This window comes from Sminthopsis crassicaudata, chromosome 3 (assembly GCF_048593235.1).
Source record: "Sminthopsis crassicaudata isolate SCR6 chromosome 3, ASM4859323v1, whole genome shotgun sequence".
Taxonomy (NCBI): Eukaryota; Metazoa; Chordata; class Mammalia; order Dasyuromorphia; family Dasyuridae; genus Sminthopsis; species Sminthopsis crassicaudata.
In genome coordinates, this window is record NC_133619.1 from 283,096,092 (window position 1) to 283,122,317 (window position 26,226).

The 26,226-nt window shown below is 30.7% G+C and overlaps 1 protein-coding gene across 1 annotated transcript in view; it reads left to right on the top strand.

Annotated features, from left to right (window-relative positions):
* Nucleotides 1–26,226, top strand: part of DMD (dystrophin) — a 2,117,885-nt gene that overhangs the window by 176,645 nt on the left and 1,915,014 nt on the right. Inside the window, 1 exon segment of the mRNA XM_074300855.1 lies at nt 12,584–12,645. Coding sequence (XP_074156956.1) covers nt 12,584–12,645 — 62 coding nt within the window.

Consider the following 26,226-nt stretch of genomic DNA (forward strand, 5'->3'; position numbering starts at 1 on the left):
TATCCCACACTAATTGCTGGTGTCTGAGCTTTTCTGCTCTACCACTTGTACCTTCCACTAGTATTCTTATGTGATAGAAAATATTAAGGAGATAGAATCTCCTTTGTATCTTTTTTCTGTATCTACAATACCAATTTTGTAGTGTCTGTTCTAAATAAAGACTTCTGTATCTGTTTCACTGACTTTAAGCCTTCCTCACTTATACTGCAAGGATTTGAACTGTTTGTTTATTCTTCTAATATAGAAGTTTCACCTTTAACAAATTTAGACAGCCATATTGGATAAGAATGTAATGGCTGGCCTAATGTTGATGAGATTTCCCATTTATTTTATTCTTGAATATAATCTCTGTATGATATGAGAGGACATATCAGCATTTTCAGAGCTGATAGTTGTATTCATAGCTTTGTATTGCATTTTCTTCTTCTCTTCCCTTTTAAAATTTAGATCTTCTAATTTTTCTGATTGACTTAAACTTATAAGGAAAATTCCTATTTCAATTCTGGGGAATGATATAGTAGTGATCTCTAAGATGAAGAAAGAGCTATAAGGTAAGATCTATAAGATAAGAAGAGGTCACAGTGCCTGGATAATTCAGATGGTTAATTAGTTAGATCTTAGTGCATTTTACTGAATTCTTGATTTTTATCTGTGATTTATATAAGCACTTTAATGGGCAATTTTTAAAACATTACCTTCATTTATAAATATATTACTTTCCTTTTATCAACCCAAAGAAACATCATTGCAATGTAAAATATGAGAGAGAGAAGAAAAGAGAGAAACAGACACACAAAAGCAAGAGAGAGTGAAAAAGATTGAGAACAATTCAACAAAACTGTTTAAAATATCACCCAAATGTGAAAAAATATGTCATGTCTCTTATCTTTTCCAAGAAGTAAGTTAGATATATTTTCAGTGCTTTTTTTCTTACTATTTACATTGTTATAGTCTTTGAACATACTGTTGTGCTACCCTGTTGAGTAAATCAATAATTAATTCATGAGATTATGTAATGAGGCTTCTATACCTGATTCTTTGGGTATGTGGTGAAAAGGTGAAGGGAGGAATACAGAGGAAGCTGGGTTTGAATTGTATGGTAAAAGAAGGCAGACAGCTTAGGGAAGAGGTTAAGGAATAGATATGTCATGTATATACCATGGATTAGAGTTTGAACCACTTGAGCAGCATGAACCCTTAAAAGATGAAAGAGTGCTTGGGGGGTAGGAATTTGATAACTCATTTTATAAAGTTTTGTGGGGGTATGGAATAATTCTTAACAATACTACCTTGGGATTATCTCAAAGTTGTCAGTAAAACTTTTGATATAGCCTGTCAACATCATCTCAAAATAATCTAACTTTTGGTGTTCTGCTATATTAGAACTTATCAAGTATTACTAGTAGAGGGAATTCCTATATCAGTAAGATTAAGAGGCCTAGTCTCTATCTTAGAATATTCAGTTTCTAATGTCCCTTCTAGTTTTAATGTTTTATAAAACCTTTTTTTTTTAAGGGGCATACTTATAATAATTAATATGTATATAATGTCTTAAGCTTTATGGAGTTCCCACACACACTCTGACACATATAATAATCCCGAAAAACCAAATTATAGATATGAGGAAACCAAATCTCAGAAAGAAAGTGATTTACCCATAGTCACAAGTCTACTGTTAGATTTTTATTTTTATTTGAATACATATACTCACTTCTACTCCAGCACTCTTTGCAATATACAATATTGCCTTTCTCTCTCATAGGGTTATTATAAGTATAAATTGAAAATATTAAACAAAGTGCCTTATTATCATGTATTCAGTTTAATCAATTTGGATTCTATTGAAAAATACCAGTTCTTCTACAGTATTCGTAAAAGAGCAATGTTTGGAACAGAGATTATGTAAGAAAGATGCATTCTGAATAAACTTAATTTAGCCTGATACCCAGAAAACCAACTTTAATATATTTTTATGTTATGTGAGAAACACAGGCTTATGAGAGGTACTGTATTATAGAAATACAGCAATTAGTTCGTATTCTCTTGCTTTTATGATGCTTTTCACTTTTTTTTTTCTAAATGATGTTTTCTCAAGAAAAAAAGATATGAAATACATGTACACTGTAGAACTTAAAAAAAGAAGCTATAAACCTTTGAACATCTTAGATTTAACCACTGTTTTTTGGGGGCCTTTGGATATGAATGGTATTACCTCTTATAAGTTAAATGATTCCTAAAGGGAAGTCACTAAAGTAGCAGAAAGTATAAAAACACTGTGGAATTTATAAATGCATTGCAATAAACTTGTTCCAAATTTTAAAAAAAGAAAAAATATTTCCTTGGTATAACACATACTTGATCTTATCAGGCAAAGAAAAACCAGCTTTTAAGGGCAATGTGTGTGTCTAGATTTGCAATAGTGAAGAAATGTATTACTATTTTTTGTTTAGTAGCAGTATTGGGGGATGGAAGAAACTTTTTTCATTGCTGAGTAGCCATAAAATAATTTTGAATGCTTCTTTTGGAAAATAAAATCTACATATGAAAATGAACTTTAATCCCAAACAAGGGTAGGCTCAACAATAAGGATAAGCTTAAGGAGAACAATAGTAGTATAATATTGAGTAATAATATTAAAATGGCTATAAAAGAAAACAGCATGTGACATTTTATTGATATAATAAACTCCCTCTACCAGTAAAAATTGGGAAGTTTTTGCAGCTCATTTTCTTAATGCTTTGCCATAAACATTAAGAGGTTTACTGACTTATCTAATGTCATTGGGTCAGTATGTGTCAGAGAACATCTAGGAGTCCAATACTTCTTGGCAATGGTAGAGAATAAAAAAGGAGAGAATAGGAAGAGGGAAGAAAAAACTTACAATGTAAGAAACTTTTTTCATAAAGAGTAATTTGGACATGGTACAAGGCAAAAGCTTCTGCGATTCTCCCAATCAAGAAAAATGTTGTAGAATTAAAATGTTGAACTGATAAAAGAAGATTATTAGGGGCAAGCCTTTAGTCTATCATTACAAGGTTTAGTTAATGTTGACATCAGTGGAAGAACAAGAGTCAAGAAGACTCTAAGGTGAATGTTTAGCAGGGCCTTTATATTAATGTAAGTGAAGTTCTCTGCATTCAAAGTCTAGTTAAAAAGATGTTGCTTGGAGTTATATTAATAACTATATACAGCAGGGTATTTAATTAGTTAATATAAACCTGGTGAGATTGCTATCTCTAAATCAAATTGGTTTCAACTGTCCCAGTAGAAGGGAATCTTTGCTTTTGGATGGCATCATAACCTCTCATGCTTTTGCTTGTCTTTCCTAATTCAATATTATCATGCAATCTGGACTTTTTCAAGTTCTTGATTAGGTCTGGGTTGATCTTTCTTTTTGGTACCACATGTATATTGAAAAATCTCTAAAGATAGCTTGACAAAGACATATGACCCATCCCCTTAACACAAGTATAAAATTTCTTGAAGACTCTTAAACAATTAAACAAAACAAACAAACAAACAAAAAACACCCTAAAACAAACATCACTTCCCATGACCACCAGAAGCACGATTTGAGCAATTCGCATCAATATTATGGAAGGTTTTCAAGTTCCAAATATCCTTGTCTCATGATACTTAACTTCACAATTATAAAATGGAACATTTCTTTTTCCAAATGGTAGTCTCTCTGGGAGAATGATACCTAAACACACAGATGAGGAGCATTCAAAGTCTTAGGAACAAATATAATTAGTATTACTCATAAAATAAATAGCAAAGTAAGAAATACTCATTTTTGAAGCTTGTTAATCTCTGGTATTTACTCAGTAAAGAAAACAAACATAACAGAAAAAGGCAAGCAAGAATTGAAGGCTTATGAACTCCCTTATCAAGATACTTGGGCAAAGGAGAGGGAGGGATAAATCCTCTATGTTCTCCCATTGCTATAGTCCATTCTGAAAGTCTAAGTGAATGAAAGACAAGATTAAAAAATGTGTGTGTATGTGTGTGTGTATGCAGGGAGATTCATTTTAATAAACCAGAAAATTCCATCAGCAAAGGTACATTTTCCTGAACTTATGAACAAGTCTTTAGAAAGCAGCCTCAATTTCTTAAACACTATCATAATATCAGTTTTTAAAAGTCCACCTTTATAGAAGGTACCTTTCATATGTTATTTGGAATTCTGTCAACATGGTTTGGGTTCTTTCAAATAAATTGGGTGTCCCCTAATGATATTATTTATACCATTCTGTAATTTGCACTCTTATTCCTTGTCAAACAATATATTTTAACTTTTTTAAAAAAATTCTACTACATTTAAAACATCCAACATATTTGCAATATACTATAATAAATATTTATTAAACATCTATCTTCTGTATAAAACTATGTTAGATGTAATTTAGACAAATCAGAAGTCTTACCCTCAAGAAGGTTGCAGACTAATAGTGTATACTTGTAAGATGTTATAAATTAGGTGACTAAGTGGTAAGAATTTTGTACCCAAAATGAAAAGGAATAGGTTTCCAAATCATTTTGAGGATTCATGCAGTAACAACTAATTACCATAAATAAGAAAGAAACTGCTTTTGCTTAGGATCAGAAAAGGAAAGATATGTTGGCTATAGCATTTCACATGTTATAAGGAGCTATGAAAGTTTTGAAAGATAAAGATGTGGGCAGTTCTGTCATATAGTGCAATTCTCCCAACAGTTTTCAAGCACTTAAAGTACCATGAAAAGACTATCTTTATGAACTGTTCTAACTCCATCACTGTTTTCTATTTTCTATAGTGGCCTCAAAGGACTATAGACACAAGTTTTAGCATTGTCTTATTTTGATGGAGGTCCATTTAAAAAAATTAGGACCTCTCTGAGATGCATAAATGAATAAAAAAGGAAATGTAGGTGATGTTAAAAATGGTCCTTTAAAAGAGGGGAGCATTATCTCTCCTACTTATCTCTACCTCTAAAACTAATTCTCATGGATTCACAGTTAGGGGCTTTTTTGAGGAGATAATAACTCCAATATTCTGGTTCTAGCTTTGGTTCTCTGTATTATTACACTAATAAATAAACATAGAAAGAACTTTTAAATGGTCCTTTATTAAAAAAAAAGAAAATTATTTTCTCAGAAAGAACTTCATGATCATCATTATTTGTAAGTGGTAAATTATAAATATCATAGCCACCAATCAAATTATATTTTATTTAAATTGTCAGTATAGATTGATTCTAACTTTATAGTAATAACAAAAATGGCTATAATTTTGCTTTGAATTAGAAATGAAAAAAATTATTTGATATCTACTTTGCTCAGAAAGGATTTTTTAGAACTCATTCAAAATTCAAATGAGAGATATTGAGGAAAAACTAACTAAATAAATAAAAGCCATTCAAGAAAAACAAAAAGCTTATGAGAAAAAGTTAACCAACTAGAACAAGAGGTACAGAGTCTCAAAAATGAAAATAATTATTTGACAATTATAACTGGGCAAGAAGAAGTCAGTGACTTATGAAAGACCAAGAAATAACAAAACAGATTTTAAAGAATGAGAAAATAGAACAGAATGTGTAATATCTTATAAGAAAAACTACAGATCTGGAGAACATATCAAGAAGAGAAAATGTAAGAATCATTGTATTACCAGAAATTTATGACCAAAAAGAGAACCTTGACACAATAATGGAGGAAATAATCGAAGAAAATTGTCCTGGAAAGATAGAACATGGCCAGGGAGAGAAGGAGAGAGGAAAAATAGAAAAAAAATTCAATGATCACTGTCTCAAAGAGTTCCTTTGTGGAAAATACACAGGAATATTATTATGGAATTGAAACTCCCACATCAAAGAGAAAATTTTGAAAGAAACCAGGAAAGAAAAACAATTCAAACACACTAGAGCTACAGCTAGAATTGTACAATACTTAATAGGTACAATAAAAGACTGCAAGTTCTGGAATCATATCTATCTACAATCAAAAAAACTAGGCCTGCAGCCCAAAATACCACATCCAGCAAAAATATCTATAATTCTGAATGAGAAAAAATAGACATTCAACAAACTTGCAGATATTGAGTACTTTCTATCTTATGAGTAATATGAAAAATCAATTTTAAGGAACTTAGCATGGACAAGCTTTTCAAACATGGACAAATTATTTATGTTTTTCAATATATAAGTTTACATATATACATATATATATATATATATATATTATATAAGATTCACATCAACAGTAGGATAGCTCAAAAGAAAGATCGAAGTTAAGGTAACAATCACGATCATGTTATATAAATGAGGTGCAGAAGAAGAACAGATGCAGAGGCATTAGAGGGAGGAGAGCTCCTAGTTCTCAAAACCTACTCACATTGGGAATGGGTTCAATAGACAACACTACGTGTGTGTGTGTGTGTGTGTGTGTGTGTGTGTGTGTGTGTGTGTATAGACAACACTACGTGTGTGTGTGTGTGTGTGTGTATATATAGACAACACTACATGTGTGTGTGTGTGTGTCTGTGTGTGTGTGTATATATATATAATCATGAAGGGTATAGCACCAAAGAAATAAGGGAGGAGGGATAAGCAGATGGGGAAGCAAAGAATGAGGGAAGAAGATAAGGGCAAGGTTCTTGGGTGGGGAGACATTAAGTAACAGCAATTCTCCCTGATGTTCTGCTGGACACATGACAATGTTCTCTTTTATTTTGCTCTATTTTGTTTTGTATTTCTTTTTTGCTTTCCTTTTTTTCTTACTCTGGTCTTTTTTTTTTTTTCAAGTAATTTTTTTTTAAAGAAAGAAAAAAAGAGGAGAAAATGTAATTCAGTAAAAATTAAGATATCAAAGGGTTTTGAATGTGAATGAATGTGTGTATGTTTGAGTATGTGTATAAATAATCTATACTAATAATCTCCTAGTTTAGTCATTATAATGATAGTTTTAAGCTTTTGTTTATTCTTTCTTAAACATAATAACTGGTATCTACATTTTCCCTAGTTTTTTTCCATCAGTATGAATTTGTTTAAATCCTATTTCTTAGAATTCTTCTTTTTCATTATTGTTTAGGGTACAGAAACATTTTTCACATGTACAGATTATCTGAAAGGATATATTTATTGATTCTACAATCCATGAGCAACAACACTGTTTATCATTCTTTGCAACCAATAATATTAATATTTTGACCAATTTAGGATATGTACCTAAGAGTGCATATAAATTTGTCATCTTTCTCAGGAAAATTTAAAGTTGTGTTTTAGAAATTTTATAAAATAAATTTATAAAACCATCAAGAGGATATCAATGACTGAATTTCATACTCCTTCCTATAATAAGAATTCAGATAATTTACAAATCTCTACCAACATTTTCTAGATATCAACTGAAATGTTAATTTTTTTGATTTGTGCCTTTTAATATAAGTGATTTGAACCAATTGTTAATTTTTTAAAATTTATTTATTTTTTACAATTATTTGTTCATACTCTTTGACTTTTCATCCGTTCAAATAATGGCTTTTTGTCATACATATTTGTGTTTTTTCCTATTACTTTCACCTAGCTGCCAAAGTGATTTTCCAAAAATATATGTCTAAACCATGGCAACCCCTACTCATTAAACTACCATGGCTCCCAATTATTTACAGGATCAAATATAAAATCATTTGTCATTTAAAACTCTTCATAGCCTGGCCCTATTGTACATTTCTAGACTGATTATATTCTTGCATACACTCTTAGAATTGGACATACTGAACTACTTACTCTTCCTAATACTCAATACTCCTTTATCTATCTCATTGCCTTGTCTATCTTTTTACCAAAAAAAAAAAAATGCCTATAATTTTGCTTTGAATTAGGAATTAAAAAAAAAAAAACAACAACTGTGATATCTATTTTATCAAATTACCATCTTTTCTGTACCCTTTAATTAACCATCAACTTTTTTGTTGTGGTTTTTTATTGTTTGTTTTATTGAAGCTTTTTATTTTCAAACATATGCAAGGATAATTTTTCATTATTGATCCTTGCAAAACCTTGTGTTCCAATTTCCCTCTCTTGCCTCATCCCCTCTCCTAGATAGCAAGTAATCCAATATATGTTAAACATTAACCATCAATTTTAAGAAAGATTAAAAAGAGAAAAGTGTAACTCAATAAAAATAACGAGATATCAAGGGATTCTGAAAATGTATGTGAGAGAGTATAAATAATATATATATATATGAATAATTTCCTAATTTAATCATTATTATGATTTCCTTTTTTGTTGGAATACATGGGAGAGATGTTGGAATACATGGGAGCCACCTTACAGTGGCTCCTGGAGATCCAACCCAGAATGGATCTCCTCTTGTGAGAGGATGATACAAGGAGACTGAGAGGCCGTTGAATTGTCTGACCTGTCTCCTGAGAGGATGTTGCTTTGTCTGACCTCTTTCCTCTTCCCTCTGCCTACAATTATCTCATTCCCAGTCTGCAACACTTGTGTCAGTAAAGGCTGCCTTGCAACTCCTTCAGATGTTATGATCCACAGCTGTGGAGGCTCTCAGAGAATTGACCTGTCCTTTAACACTTTTTCATATCATCCATTTACCCATGTTAGAGAAATCTTCATTTTTTTAATGGACCTCCACTGAATTTTCCTCATGTCCAGTATACTATTCTTTCCATTTCTCAAATCCCTACTTCCTTTCAAAAGTGCAGGAAGTGCAGGAAGATTTTGTGGCTGATATTGTTTTCCCTTTTAATAATATTTTCCTTCCACTTTCTTTGTATCTTGTATTATAATGTTCTCTTCTTTAAAATCTAATGTTCTCTGGGAGCAGGTGTAATATTCTCTTCTCTAAATTGTGATCGTTCTCTGGGAGCAGATCTCTTGGGGAGCTTCTGGGAGCAGCCTTAGTTTCAGTTCAGTTCAGTAATCCCAAAATGCAGCTAGGAGTTAAAGTCCAGATCCTTTATTGTCTCTTCCCAAATTGTATCTCTCACTTGGAGCTCGGCTAGTTTTCTAGAGGCATTACTTTCTCCTTGTTTCCGGAGAGCTCTTGTCCAAATGTCTCCAGCCAGCACAAGCATGGAAATGGGAATGAATCTTCTTTCTGAATCTCCTGGAGCTTCTCCTTGGCCCTCTCCTGACTGAATCCTGACTCTGAATCTCCTCCCAGAGAATAGGATTTTCCTTTTATATGCTTTCTTAAAAATATGAAAGGTGTAAACTCTGAACTAAAGCACTGTTAAATATCATGCTAAATTGGACAACTGACTTAGCACCTTGTAAGAATCATAACAAGCAAATTTCTTGGGGAGCTTCTGGAGGCAGCCTTAGTTTCAGTTCAATTCAATAATCCCAAATGCAGCCAGGAGTTAAAGTCCAGATCCTTTATTTTCTCCTTCAAAGTCTTGTCTCTTTACCTGGGCCCAGTTAGCTTTCTTAGAGGCCTATCTCTCTCCTTGGTTCTGAGAGCTCTCTCTGAATGTCTCCATCCAGCATAAAGGTGGAAGTTGGAATGAATCTTGACTCCTCCTCCCACAAAGTGGGCTTGTGGTTTTCTGTGGACTTGTGGCTCTGCCTGACTTGTGAATCCCCTAGACTTGTCAATCTCCTCCTTATATATGCACTCTAAAGATGTGAAGTCTAATAAGGACTAAGTACATAATCACTTAGCACCTTGTTTCAAGTTCTGGCCCATAACATCTTATGTTATATAGTAGATAAAACATTGACTCTGGAGGCACTAAGAATTGTGTTCCCTGCTCACTTTTTAGCTATGTAAGCCTGGTGAAGTCACTTCATTTCTTCCTCATTTGCCAAAGAAGGATAACAATAGTACCTACCTCACAAAAATATTTTGGGGATAAAATGTGATAATGTTTGTAAAGTGTTTTACAAATCTTAAAGTATTATATAAATGGCAGCTTATGAAGATGCAGATGATAACAATAATAATTTCCTTCACCCATTATAATAAAGTATCCTTTAGGGCAGGGACTGGTTTTTGTCTTTCTTTTTATCCTGAGTAACATAGAATGCACTCAATAATTTCTTATTGATTGATTATCTAGTTAGTTGCATTATTTTTGTTAGGATAAAGGCTTTTATTTTTCAGTTATATAATCACAATTACAAAATTTTATATTTTTATGGTAAATAGATTCATTATTTTGGTTAAGACTTCTATATATAACAGAATAGTTTTATGTGATTTTTGAGGGGGATATTTAGTTTTCAGTTACTATTTCCATTTTGAATATATATTGTCATATATTACATATGATATTTTCATCTAAATTTCTTTTCTAATGAGCTGACATGTGGTTTTCAAATAGTTTCTACCAAAATGTAGTTCTTATTCAAGTAGTTTATGTTCTTGTGCTTTTCAAAACTGTGATAATGAATCTGATGATTCTTAATGTGTGCACCAATTATTTATTTTTAGTTTTCTTTTAAAACTATATCAAATAGTTTTGATGATTATGACATCATTTCATAATTTGAAGTTGGAAAGGACACTGTTCCCACTGTTTTTCCTTTTGTTCATTATTTTGCTTGAGGATGTAATTATTTTTCCTCCAAATTATTTTTTAAATTTCATCTAGCTCAAAAAAATTGTCCCTTGTGAGTTTTTTTATCATAGCACTATACATGTAAGTTATTTTTGTAGAACTGGCATTTTATTTTACATTGGCATGATCTAAGAAGAGCAGGTTATATCTTAGAGAGAAAAATTTCTCGTAGTTGTACTTTTGGATTTTTTTTCTTTTTTTTTCCCATTACTTAGTTATAACCTGTTTTCAGTGCTTCACTGATTTAAGTGCTGTAAATGAGGATATGTTATTTTTTGATAGGAAAAAAGTGGGGATTTGGAGATCTCTGAAGAATTTTAGAGATTCAGATTTTGAGAGAAGGTATTCTAACCACCTAATTAAATAATGTTAATTCCCCTAATTAAAAGGGGTTGTAACTCATCTTTTATAAGGTCTTTTAGAATAATTCATCTCTTGGATATGAATATTTTGATATAATTTTAATAAATAAAACATTTATCAATATGCCCGTTGCCCTCTATTCCAAAGTTAGTTTTTGGTCTTTTTCTAGATATTAAAGTTATTTCCTTCTAACCAAGAATTTGATTAACAGGAAGCATCAAAGGTACATAATTGCAATGTTTACCTCTTGGTTCCCTAAATTATAAATATCTCTCATTCTTTTTGTTTTCTTATTTTTAAACTGTTCTCCCAGAAATTTCCATATTCTCTTCTTTGGGATGTCCACTCATGCTGGTTGGTCTCAGTACAATCTTATTTCACTTTTATTGGTGAAGATAGATTCTCTGGCTTCTACTGCTGACAGTTACTAGTTACATAACTTTGAGACTGAAATTTCATTTTCAAGGATCTTAACTTCCTCAACTATAAAATTAAAGAATTAGAACAAATGATGCCTTTGCCACTCTAGAATTATTTGTTTCCAGTACTAGCTTTAGTAATAGCTTTAAATACTTGCTAGGATATGTCCTGATGCCTGTATAAAGTAGATAACTCTTTATTGTTTTTTCTCTTTTTTTCACATCTCCGTTTAGTCTCAGAATAAGAGGCATTAACCATATTCCTTCCTGGGTTGGGTTATTTTATAACCTCCAGTTTTCAAATAAAAATAAAGTACTTACATGCAGCAAATAATAGCAAACCGTTATGACAACTGTCTCCTCTTCCCCATATAAACATCTCAACAGGATGTATAAGTGTTTTTTTTATGATCAAAGGAAATAATATCTGTTTTTTTTCTTTTTAAGAACTAAGTACAATGACTGGCAGATAGTGGATACTATTTACATAATTATCCCCTTCCCTTATATTACCAGAGCTATAATAATACAAAAATGCATTTACTTTTGAAATGGCAAATATAAAACAAATATAAGAAGCATTTTATTTCACTATTTCCTCAGCTTTTTAATGTGTATTTAAACAGATTCTCTAACTAAATCTCTCTCTCTATTTTTTTTTGGTCAGCAAAAAATTGCCTTCTCTCTTTTTTCCCAAATCGAAAACACAAGCAAATTAAATAATCTGTTACAAACATGTAGAGTCAAGCAAAAAGAAAAAATAAAATAAAATAAAATAAATAAATATATATATATGTATATATGTATACATATATATGTGTATATATATATATGTATATATATATATATATGTAAAACCTATATCCAAAAAACAAAATCTCATTCTGAAATGTGAGATTTTTATCTTTCTAGGATATGTAGCAGTTTTCATCATTAGTCCAATGGAATTGAGGTTAGTCATTATACTGAGCAGAGTTCCTATAACATTTACATGACAACATGGATGATAATCATCAGAGTTTTTTGGCTTCTTTTATTTAGGATGCTAAATGCATCAATATTCACAAAATCAATGTTTAACTTCATCTCTAAATGGCATTCATAGTCCTGCTAAGATGTAATATTAAAGCATGTTGATGAGTGAAAGAATCTTTGAAAATAAATTGCTTAAAAACCTTGGAAGTAAAATGGGAATGATATAACTTTGAACACTATTTTTTATTTTAACTTGCAGATGAAAGGGAAGATGTTCAAAAGAAAACATTCACAAAATGGATAAATGCACAGTTTTCTAAGGTAAAGATATGTTTCTTATTTTAAGATAGACCCAGTAGCTGTTTAATATTTAAAATGTATTGTCTATATCAGTTTTCTATTTTGTCATTTAAAATCTGGACATTTCTTTGACAAAGCTATTTCAGTAAGAAAAGAGGACATTTAGGATAATTATTAGTTCTAATGAAAATAAATGGCATTCTTGCTGATCAAATTGACTTTGTGATAATATAGATGTTCAATTATAAAATTTAGAAAGATGATTATAATAGCAATTTGTAGCAAGTAAATACTATTTTTATTAGTGGCCATGAGGATTAATGATGATTATCATTAATGATACATTTTAGTAAAAATAGGACCTCAATAATTTTATTCATCTTGTAAACATAATTCAAAGCATGTTTTCTCCTACTGTAATCTCTATGTGCTAGTGCAGGTACAAAGACAAGCACACATAAATACACCCAACTTCATATAAACATTGCATTTTAAAAAGGAAATTATTAATGATATTTGCATCTTTAATACACCTCACTTTGAATTATGATGAATCAACTATTATCCCATAAGATGTAACTTCTAGTAATTAATTCTTTTATACTCCTGATTTCAAGGTTATTTGTCTTTGTAAAGTACATAGAGTTTCACAAAGATATTTCCATCCTTTCTTTCTGAAACTTTATTGTAACAATGCAATGTGGCATTTTCTGGCAGATTTTAGAGAAACTGTCTTTATTTCTGCTTTTAATAATTAGTAAAACATTTATGTTTTGAAAACTCATGCCAAAAAAGAATTATGAGAATTTATTAAAAGTATTTGTTGAATGAAGAAGGCTTTGTTCTGTTACTTAAAAAGTAACCATATGAGAAAGGGATTAGACATTTTTGATTGGCCAGAGTAAACAATGATAAATGCAAGATTTAGGAAATAAATTTACATTTACTATTACTAAGATATTCTCAATAATTTAATGTATCCAAAATTATCCTTGATCATTTCATAGTCTCATCTTCTAGATGTCTTAAAGCAGAGAGTAGATGACTAAATAATGGCGATATTATTTTTAAAAAAAGAAAAGGATATTAATTATTGAGGTACAACTTGAAATAAAGTACCTGGCACTTTTCTTCTCATTTGGAACTCCTTTTTGTTTTGTTTTGTTAATGATACATAATAACTAAATATTACGTACCTAAATTATTTTTAATATTATGAATTAAGTATAGTGGTTGTTTTTATAGTTAATTGTGTTAATAAATATGCATTTAAATCTCTTTATATATAAAGATATATTCTCAGATATTTTCATGTTAACTTTTGTTCATCATATAGAAAATATTTATTTGTCTATATTATTAGGCAGCTAGGTGATAACAAACAGTGACCTGGATATGGAGTCAGAAAGAATTAAGTTCAACTCTGGCACTGAACATTTCTCTTAATCTCCATCCTCAGTTTCCTACACTATAAAATGAGAGTGATAACAGAACCTACTTCTGAGAGTTGGGAATATAAAATATACAGTGTTACAAGATACAGAAGACATATTTTAAAGTTTTTTTTTACAATTCTAAAAGATTAATCTTTAATATCTAATAACATGTAGATTTTTATTATTTTTAATGCAACTAGGTTAACAGTTGTTCTAATATTGAATCAGTTAATAGATTTTTAAACTGCTGAATTTTACAGAATTGTATTCACCAATCAGACAAATAACATTTGATTGGATTTGCTATTTTATATAGATTGAACTTGTAAAATTATACATATATATATATATATATATGAAATTGTAAATTTAATGTGTAAATAATTTGTAACTTATTTTGGTTCAAAATGTGTGTATGAAAACATGTATGTATAAATATGCATGTTTTTCCTTGCCTCATGATAACAATAAAAAATACAGAAATTTAGAGAAAAAAATTCCATAAACATATTTAAATGGAATAATTCAAGGTTAAAAATCTCAATAACTTTGAATAAAAATGATCAACATATATATATATATATATATATATATATATATATATATATATGTAATACATATACATATATATCCTTATATATATGTCTGTACTCATAATGCAATTGAAATTTTTTCCTGTTTCATTGATATTTTTATAAGCATTAGAAATATGTATACATATATATATACATATTTTATTTTCCTCATAACAACAAAAAATACAGAAATTTAGAAAAAAATTCCATAAATATATATTTTAAATGGAACAATTCAAAGTTTAAAAAATCAATAATTTTGAATAAAAATGACATTTTTATATGTGTGTGTATATATATATATATATATATATATATATATATATATCTCCCCTTACATAAAAGTCTGTACTCATACTATAATTGAAATTTTTCCTGTTTCATTTATATTTTTCTTAAGCATTAGATTTCTTATTTACTTTTTGAAATATGGCTTCTATTTTCACTAACACTATCTCCTGTTGACAACATCTTCACTCCTTGAAATATACGTAGTGTTTAGAGAAATCTAATGAGCTATTCTTTCTTAATTGATGTCCCATTGATGTTATTATGGTACATTTTTAATCAGAACCCTTATGAAATATTTACCAATTGATTTTTCTATTCTGTATAAAAATAGATTTTAAATTTCATTCTGCTTCTTTTATGCCTGTGTTTTTAAGTAAATCAGTAGTTATCATTTTTCAGTATGAAAGCCAAAATGCCATTTACAGCTCTTCATGTAAGTTTATGTTCTTAATTTATCAAGAATCAAGTGGGCTACTACAGAGGAAAATAAAGATTAGTGCATCATTAGAAGAAAATGGACACAGTGTATGGAATAGAATATTCTACAGATTGATTCTAGGCTTTGTTTTATTAAAATGTTCATCAGTATGGAAGAAGGCACACATATAAAATTTGCAGATACCAAATAACTAGGGGAAATAGCTAAACTGTTGGTTAATTTGAATAATAGAGATAATGTCCAAATAAATTACCTATTTCTTAAAATGAGTTGAATCTAACAAAATGAGCTTTTGTATAATTAAACATAAGGTCCTGTGATTGGACTAAAAATACTCACAAAACAAGATGAGGGTACTGTGGTTAGATTGAAAGTCATCTAGAAATTGTTCTGGGGATTTTTCTCTCTTGAGAGGTTCAATATGAGTCAATAATGCAATGACAGCCTATAAAGTGAATGTGATATAAGGTAAGAGAGGTAAAACTAATGATTTTATTTTCACTATTTTTTTCAATAACCTCATATAAGACTCCTTTACTCACTCAATGACATGTAAGTGTCCAGATACATGTAAAACAGAGAAATTTGTGATTCTATCCTGTTATTTTTAATGAGGGAGGGAAACAAAAATACCACAACTAAATAAAAACTGTATATTTATAAAAGTATGAAGAATATCTTCAGACTTTTTTGCTTCCAACTTAGTATTTTTTGCTAACCCAACTATTACCACTGCTCTAAAGACATTTATTGCATATGAACATGAGTTTTCTGTCAAATTCTGTTTATTTGATAAATTACCTAATACTAATTGTAATCCAAGGATAACACAGAGACACACACATATACACATACACACATCTATTTATCTGCCTGTCTGTATCTATCTGTCTATTTTAATAGTAACAATTTTAGTATATATTAAAATCCTGATAATTTTAAAGTATTACCCAAAAATCAATTTTCTTTAAAATAAAAGAAAAATGGTATAGATTTTACATATGTACTACAATACATTCCAACACATCTTTTATATAAATTATATATATCAAGTAAATATACATGATTATTACTAAGGGACTCCATTAATGCTACACAAATTGTCTATTAATATCTTTAGGTCTTCTGTGTTTTTAAAAGTGCTAGTGCTTATTTTGTGAATATTTGACTTGGGATTCAAAACTGAGTATAAATAGAATTCCATCACTTTGAAATCATCAACATGCCTATTAAAGTTCTACTGAAATTGATATTATGGGCTTGAAATTATATACTAGAACAATAATAATTAATTGATTAAATGATAGATCTCAGCCCATCTTTTTGCCATTAGACAGGGACTTTGGCAATAAAATATTTCATTTATAGCCACTTAGTTATTCAAGAGTAGGAGCAGGGAGGAGGAGGAGGAGAGAGAAGGAGGAAAGCAGCAGAGAAAGCAGTTGCAGCAGCAGCTCATCCATTCATTCAAGAAACATATAATATAAAGACCATAAGTTGATGAAGGCTGGTAATGAGATCACTTCAACAATGTAAGTGGGATTTTATACCAATGTACCTGAATCCAGTTGGCTATAAGCCAACATGAACTTCAGTAATCAGAGACCAAAAGCTAAATTCTGTATCTCAAGATAGAACAGCCAATGAGACAGAATCAGTCTTTAAAAGTCTGTACATAGAAAAAGAATCCTAGCCTATACCTTTCACGGTAAGAGATAAGATCAAATCCGAACTAGGACACTAAAACCAGGAGAGATAAAGATGGGATCTAAAATCAGTATGATCTCCAATGTTCCATTCCACAAGAGAAGGAAATGATTCCTAATTAGAGACTTGCAAGTCCAAAACGTATACCTTCAGTTGAACACAAGGAGATGGTAAATGATAGCAGGGATTAGAGCAAAAAGTAAGGTCTCATCTAGAAAGGTAGCAAGTGTTGCATCTACAACAAAGAAATCACAGGACTTATTTGTAACTCACAAGAAAGCTCTAGGAAAGTAGACTGAGCACAAAATCTCAATCTAAGAATTAAGGCTACAAAAGAAAAAATAATAAGAAGGGAGAAAAAAGAAAAGAAGGTGAAGAAGAAAAATCAAGGGAACCCTGAATTAGAAAAAAAGAACGAAAGGATGTCCCCATAAAAATGATAATCAATTTATAAATAGCAAGAATGATATAAATAGCAAGAAAACAAAAACAGTATTTCTGATTATCAAAGAAAGGCTTAATAAAATTGAAATAAAAATTGAATTAATAAAAATAGGAATTAATTTTAAAACTTATAGGTTAAGGTTATTTTTAACTTATTTAAAAAGATGAAAGCTAAACTCTATAAATAAATGAGAAGAACTATTTCCTTCAAAATGAAGAGGAAGTAAAATAAAACATTAGAAAATAGTTTGTCTTATCATGTAACTATAAAATTTATAACAAATAAACTCAGATTTTCAGATGTTTTTCCTAAATTAACCAAACAAGAAACAAAGAACTCAAACATTTTTGCCTTCTCTATTAGATTATGACCTTTTTGAGGACAGAAATAATGTGGTTTTAACTTTACATCCCCAATGTTTTATAGTATCTAACCCATAATATAGCTTTTTAATAAATGCTTAGTGGCTTTCTAACATAATCTTGAAAGGAAGGAAGGAAGGGATGGAGAAAAGAATGAAAACAGAAAGAAAAGAAAGAAGGAAGGGAAGGAGGGAGAAAGTGATGAATGTTTTAACTTAATTTTATTAAATAATGAAGAAAATTTTAAATAGATTGCAAATATAAGGAAAGTAAATATCCCACCAAACTATCTCTGTGAGTGAAGTATAGTCTTGATAGCTAAATCAAAGAGGTATAGAGAAAGAATGTCAAATAAAAATATTAACCAAGAAACTATAAAAATTTTAGAAGTATTATATAACATCAAGAAGTTGAATTGCTAATAGAAAAATTTATAGACTATGTTAATAATGAAACAAGTCACAGGACAGTGTTGCAATTCCAAACTAGCATGGCATTTTTTAATTTAAAAAATTTAAATTTAAAAATCATTTTAAATGATTTTTGATTGACTCAGTAAATTTATTGATTAAATTATAGTTGCTCCCAAAAGCTATACATTCCCTTAGGATGTAGCTTCTAGCTATGGGCTACATTCAAATATAATAAATATTTAAGAAGAGGCTAAAGTTGTTTTTTGTTTGTTTTTGAATTATGATCCTTACCCATTAGTAAACCCTCCTAATAGCATGTCACCTCCAAATTTATTGAGCATATCAATTATTCCTTTTCAAGTCATTGATAGAAATGTAGAGGATAACTATTTTCATAAGAATAGGATTAAATAATATTTGTATTATCTTTTACCTCCAATATTTAAGTATTTGATATTTTGATATAGAGATATTCACTGTGTAGTAATAAAATCAGATTAATACAGAGATGTTTATGTCTAGATTCAAAGGCTGGTTGTTGATGGTACAATGTCAAGGTAGGAGAAGAACTCTGGTGTAGTGTCCACAGCCACTGTAGTGGCTAAATGCTGTTTAACATTTTTATCAATGAGGTAGATAAAGGCTTTACCACTATGCTCATCAGATTTACAGATGGTTTAAAATTTGGAGAGACAATTTACATGGTGGATGACAATCATAATACTAGAAGATTTTGAAAGCCCAGAGCTTTGGACTGAATCCACTCTATTTAACTTAAATAGGGATAAATGTGATACAAAATTTGACTTTATGTATATAAGGAGGGCACGGATAGACAACAGTTTAGAAAATAATTTGGATGTAATAATAATAATAGAGCACTTTAATATTTGAAATTGCCTTACATACAATAACTCATTTGAGTCTCACAATAACCCTATGAGATAAATTCTATTATTTTCATATTTTTATACATTGGGAAACTGAGGCACAGAGAGATAAAGTAACTTGCCCAGTGTCACATAGCTAATAAGAATATGAGACAAGATTTGAATTCCTGTCTTTCTGACTTAAAGTGCAGTGGTACTGTGCCTAACCTAACTACCTCCCAACTGTATGCCAACCTCAATATGAATTAACAATATCATGCAAAAATAGATATTATGATATTAGTATGCAATCATGAGGATAGTTTACAAACCTTGTCAGACCTCATCTGGAGCATTTTTTAGTTCTTCATATTACTAGAGATTGTCCAGAGGCAGATAATCAGAATGAATGAGAGTTTTACTCTGGTCTCATGTGAGGATCAGTTGAAGAAAGTGGGCATGTTCAGCCTGGAGAAAAGAAGATTCATTAGAAAAATGATAGTTGTTTTCAATTACTTGAAGAGATATCATTTGGAAGACTGACTAAACTTTTTTCAATTTTTTTAAAAATGTATAAAGTACATAATATTAAAAGGGAAGCTAATTACATTAAAATATTATTATCTATTTTTTTTTTAAGTTCATGGAATCCAGATTAAGAACACTTGGTAAAAAGTTAGCATTACTTCCTTTTGCATACAATCTTTCCTTTCTACATATCATGGCCAAGAAAATTATTGCTACACAAATCTATGGAGATGGAAATCTCTGTTACAAGACTTTATTGTAAAATGTTTTTTTCAGAAAAAAATAATTTTGTTTCTCTCTTGGCATGTAAACATCTCCACATTTGTCCTTGAGGTTTTTGAAGCAGGGTTAAGAAGCCTTCTGGAAATTGCATGTATTAGAAAACTCAATAATTATGTTAATTATTTAATCCTGGGAGAAGCATTGCTTTTCTTGTTTTCCTGAGCCTAATCCTTACAAAGTACCTGAGTAACAAAGGATATCATTTAGATGTGAAAAGAAAATTGGGTTTTAATGATTTAGGATGTTTTTTGTAAAAAAAAAAAAAAAAGAAGAAGAAGACAGTTGTTTAGAGAGATGATCTTCCACAGAAATATGATGCTCATCTTTTCATTCCACTGGCACTGAGCTTTTTAATTTAGCCCTTGATACTTCTCTGGAGTTTTAGAAACTACATATGTTTGGGTCTCTAAGCTACTAGACTGTGAAATATCTTCTGAGAAAAATGGAAGCAATCTATGAATCTACCTTAACAACACTGACTAGTCTCAGTGGCACACATGCTTAGCTCCCAAATACAAACATTTACAAATCTAAATGATGATTTCTGTCAGAAGGCATCATCTGTTGCATAGTCCCTTGATTCATTGCTTACAATTCGGTTTCCTCTGTCTTACACAGAGAGGTTAAGTGACTTGCCCAGTGTAACAAAGCAAGTCAGAGTTTGAGACAAATTTTGAATTCTTCTCTTCCATGAACTTTTGACATTCTTGGTTTTATGAACTTAAAAAAAATTAATAACTTTATTTCAGTATAATTAGTTTCCTTTTTTATCCTGTGTATTTTATACAGAAAAAGGGCAGAAAAAGTTTAATTGGTCTTCTAAATGATAGCTGTTCAAATAATTGAACACAGCTATAATTTTTCTAATGAGTCTATTTCTCTCCAGGCTTTTCTCTGTTGCTTACAATTCTATTTACTCTGACTTAGGGAATAGCATTATTCCATAATAAAGCAATATGCTTTGCCTAGTAAATTTTACAATAGAGATTAAAAATACTTTCCTTTGAGATTATAGTAATATTGGGAAATGCCCATAAATTTTGGATAACGTGTCCTTTATACCTGTAATATTCTTTCTCCTTACCTCTACTTAGAATTCCTTAGTTTGAATTTCTTTCTAATTTTAACTCAAGTGTTCAATCCTCCAAAAGGATTTTCCTGATTCCCACTCCCACTAGTGCCCTACTCTTCCAATCATCTTGCATTTATTTTATACATATCTTATATTTAACTATCTGTGAACATTTTCTGTTCTGTCATTTGAAAGGAGTTCTGTCATTTGAAAGGAGAGACCGTTACATTTTTTACTTTTTATTAGCAGTTTTCTTAGTGAGTACTGACATGTAAGTAGGCAATTCACAAAATGCTTATTGATTGATCATTAGAACTATTTTTTCAATTCTTTTCTTATATTTTTTAACTTTATTTTTATTAATTTTATAATTATAATTTTTTTTGACAGTACATATGCATGGGTAATTTTTTACAACATTATCCCTTGCTAGGGAATATCCCCTATTCCGAATTTTCCCCTCCTTCCCTTTACTCCCTCCTCTAGATGGCAGGCAGTCCCCATGCATGTTAAATGTGTTATAGGATATCTGTGTGGGCCTGAGTCACTTCCGTTGGGGAATTATTTCCCAGAACACTCCTGTACCTGGCCAGACTTTGTGGCTGGTTGACAGGCCTTCTATACACCTATCCCTGTTCTGCAGAGGAAGCTGGTAACCTCCTGGTCTTGAAGACAGACCCTACACACTTTAAAAAATAAGTTAAAAAAATAAATAAATAAAAGGATGATTGATAGCTTCTATACAGAAAGAGATTTTCAACCCTGAAAAGATTAGTAGCAGACAGTCTCCAGACAATTGTTGGTCCCCAAAACAAAAGTCTCTCCTAGAAGAGACTATTAAAAATCTTAAAAGAGAGCTAGAAGAAAAATGGGGAAAGGAAAGAGAAGCTATGCAAGAGCGTAACAACTTCCTGAAAGTGAACTGGAAAAGGTAAAAACTTCCAGGAAGTATAGGGAAATAAAATTTGTGAATTAAAAGGTAAATAACTCCCAGGAAAGCAGGATGTGTAAATTAGAAAAAGAAAATAGCTCACTAAAAAAAAAAAAAAAAAAAAAAAAAAATTAGTGAAATGGAAAAAAAATCTATAGAGCAAAACAACTCATTTAAAACTTTTTTTTTTTTTTTTTTTTTTTTTTTTGAGGCTGGGGTTAAGTGACTTGCCCAGGGTCACATAGCTAGGAAGTGTTAAGTGTCTGAGACCAGATTTGAACTCAGGTCCTCCTGAATTCAAGGTTGCTGCTCTATCCACTGTGCCACCTAGCTGCCCCCTCACTTAAGAAGTCCTCTCAGATTAATTTTATTTTTTAGATTTTTTAAAATTAGATCAAAGAGGTCGTTCTTTGCTTCTATTTTTGTATAGCCTTAATCACTCCATGGGCATTGTTTCAGTCAGATTGAGCCCTATTATTAAAGACCTTGACTTAAAAAGGTCAAAGTCTCCTACTACCTATATATCGTTCCTCTGTACTTGGATGGAACTGGAGGAGAAAGTGAGGCTAGTGATTTTGCACAAACCTCTCTTATTTAAATCCAACTTACTTACATGTCATGGCATCATCTCCCTGATGCCACAATCCTCTTTTTAGAACAAAGAACAAACAATGAGAGGCAGTTATGTAGTGCAAGGGATAGATCATTGGACCTGAAGTCAGGAAGACTGGAGTTCATTTAATGGTGGGCAAATCCTTTAGCTATTATTTTCCTTAGTTTCCTTATCAAAATTTGGGGATAGTACTTGCATTCTAAGATTTTTTATGGAAATCAAATGACATATTGGTTGCATCTTATAGAAATACTTCTTATCACTATATAACACTTTTTTATTTTGCGTTAGATGTAAATATTCAGTACCTTTAACTTTCTTTGGATATAAATTAAACCTTCATTTCTCTTTTCATCTTACCTAATTATTACAATTTTACCCTAAGAATGAAGTTATTTCTTATAATATCTATCCATTGACTTGTATTATATTAATGTATAACTTGATGATGAGGATATTATTGACAAATATCATAATGAAGCCCCTGACTTTCCTTGGTAAAATGTTTTCAATTTTGTTTTAGTTTAGTACTAATATATAAAAAAATCATATTTTCAATGTCACTTTATGTGCATTTATTGCTTTCTAGAGTCATCTCCATCTATTTATTCTAGTGATCTTTTTTTCTTATATGAGAATATGAGGGAAGGTAACTCATTCTTTTGTTTTTGCTATGCAGATTATCTTGCATACATCCTATAGAATAAAACAATTCATTTAAAAACTCAATTAGACATATACAAAAAGAAGTAAAAAAAGCTAATGAAGAAAATAAGTCATTAAAAATCAGAACTGAAGAAATAGAAATGAATGATTCCCTGAGATATCAAAAATCAGTCAAGCAAAACCAAAAAATTAAAAAATAAAAATATTTCATATCTACTTGGAAAAACAGATCTGGCAAATAGATCTAGGAGAGATAATCTGAGGATTATTGGATTTCCAGAAAATTATGATGAAAAAAGAGCCTTGATACTATTTTATAGGAAATCATCAAAGAGAACTGCCCAGGGGTAACAGAACCAGAAGGAAAAATAGGCATTGAAAGAATTTATTGAACACCTTCTGAAAAAAGACCCTAAAAAAAATAAAAAAACTCCACAGAATATTATGGCCAAATTTCAGAACTATCAGACTAAGGAAAAAATATTACAAGCAGCCAGGAAAAAACAATTCACATATCGAGGTGCCACAATAAGGTTCACTCAAGATCTGGCTGCATCCACATTAAAAGATTGAAAGGGACTAGGATCTGATATTCTGAAAGGCAGAAGAACTTGGAATGCAGCCAAGAATAAACTACCCAGCTAAGCTGAGCATTTTCTTCCATGGAAGAAGATGGACATTTAATGAAACATATGAATTTCATATGTTTCTAAGGAAAACACCAGATCTAAACAAAAAGTTTAATCTCCAATCATTGGACTCAAGAGAAGCAGAAAAAATTAAAAGGGACTCTTGAGAACTGTATTTCTGTTGTGGTTATACATAAATTCCACATATATAATTTGATTTTATTGATATAACATAAAAAAGAGAAGTAGAAACGGAAAGGGGAATAATGTCAGAAAAAGGGAAAAGGGGAGATAAAAAGAGGGAAACTACATCCTATGAAGAGGCAAAGAAAACCTATCATATCTGAGGGAAGTTAGAGAGGGGGAGGAGCATTGTGTGAATCGTATTCTCATCAGAGCTGGCTCAAAGAGAAAATAAGTGACATATTTGTTTTACAGAGAATTCTCTCTCACTTCATTAAAAAGTGGGAGAGAAAAGGGGAAAAGGAAAAGAGTAATAAGGGAAGGGTACAAAAAAGGGGAAGGGATTTAAAGGGAGGGAGGGATACTAAAGAGGAAGGGCTACATGATGCAAGTGGGGCCCATAAGTTTAATACAAGGGAAGGGGTTTGGGGGGGCAAGGAAAAAAAAAAAGCATAATCCAGGGATATTATGATGGCAAGAAATAGAGAATTAGTAATTTTAACTGTAAAGGTGAATGGAATGAACTCTCCCATTAAGTGGAGGTGGATAGCAGACTAGATCAAAAGTCAGAACCCTACAAAATGTTGTTTACAGAAAACACATTTAAAGCAGGGAGATACATACAGAGTAAAGGTAAAAGGCTGGAGCACAATCTATTTTGCTTCAGGTGAAGTCAAAAAAGCAAGGGTAGCCGTCCTTATCTCAGATCAAGCAAAAGCAAAAATTGATCTAATTAAAAGAGATAAGGAAGGAAACTATATCCTGCTAAAGGGAAGCATAGACAATGAAGCAATATCAATACTAAACATATATGCACCAAGTGGTATAGCATCTAACTTCCTAAAGGAAAAGTTAAGAGAGTTGCAAGAAGAAATAGACAGCAAAACTATAATAGTGGGAGGTCTCAACCTTGCACTCTCAGAATTAGATAAATCAAACCACAAAACAAATAAGAAAGAAATTAAAGAGGTAAATAGAATATTAGAACAATTAGGTATGTTAGATCTTTGGAGAAAACTGAATGGTGATACAAAGGAGTATACTTTTTTCTCAGCAGTTTATGGAACCTATTTTTTCAATTCTTTAAAAATGTTGATAACCAATAATTTCGCATATTGTTTAGTTATATTCCTTAACATAAATTGCAATGTAGATTTAATTATAAAAGACTTTGGAGATCTTGAGATCTCGAAATAAAAAAAATGTGTGCTTACATTCAGGTTTGTCAGCCTACAGATGGCCCCCAAAACATAGCCCAAATATGGAGAGTCATATAAAATCAATCCCTTATTAGGTCTGACTTAAAAATATTAAATAGAATATACTCCTTCCATGAGGATTCTGCCATTTTTTTCCCTTTTAATTTCAATATTATCAAAGCCAGAATGGCTCACAAATACTTTATTAGAGGCTCCAGAGCTAGAAGAAATCATTTAGTTATGTGTTAACTTCTTTTTAATATATTATAGACCACTTTGGCTGTTTAGTGAAAGCTATGGGCTCCACAGGAAATTTTAAATTTCAGTTGAAAATGAATAAAAATAAAGATATTTCACCCCACATTCAAGTTCATGGACCACTTGACCCGTAGATCCCAGGTTAAAAACTCCTGATACTTCAATGTTCCATTTTCTTTCGCTTTCATGTTTTCTCACAATAATCATCATGCTTTAATATAGTTATAGAAAGCTACAACTCAAAACTGAAATAGATTTAGATAGAGTGGCATGGATGGCTAAATTCTGAACTAAAAAGTGAATACCAGGGAATTAGAGTGATCTATGGTCATAAAATAATAAAAATAAGTCAAAATTTGAACTAAGGTGCTCTAAGGACAAATAAAGTGAGTGCTCTTTATTGAAGTACAGGCCCTTTCATGAGAACATTTATCTGTTTATTCTACTTGTTTTCAGCAGAAAAAGCTTGACCTATACATGTCTTGGAAGTTATATTGACTTTTCTTTGAAGAGTCCACAGGTATCCTCTGCCCTCTTTTTCTTTACATCTTGCCCACAGAGAATATTGCCGAATATGAACATTAACATATTTATTGAGTTGTACCTATATTTATAGGCCTAATTCAGACAGAATCTAACTTTGAAATGGATTTACAATTTACAGGAAACTAGAAATAACAAGTAGATTATAAATTCCTGCATAG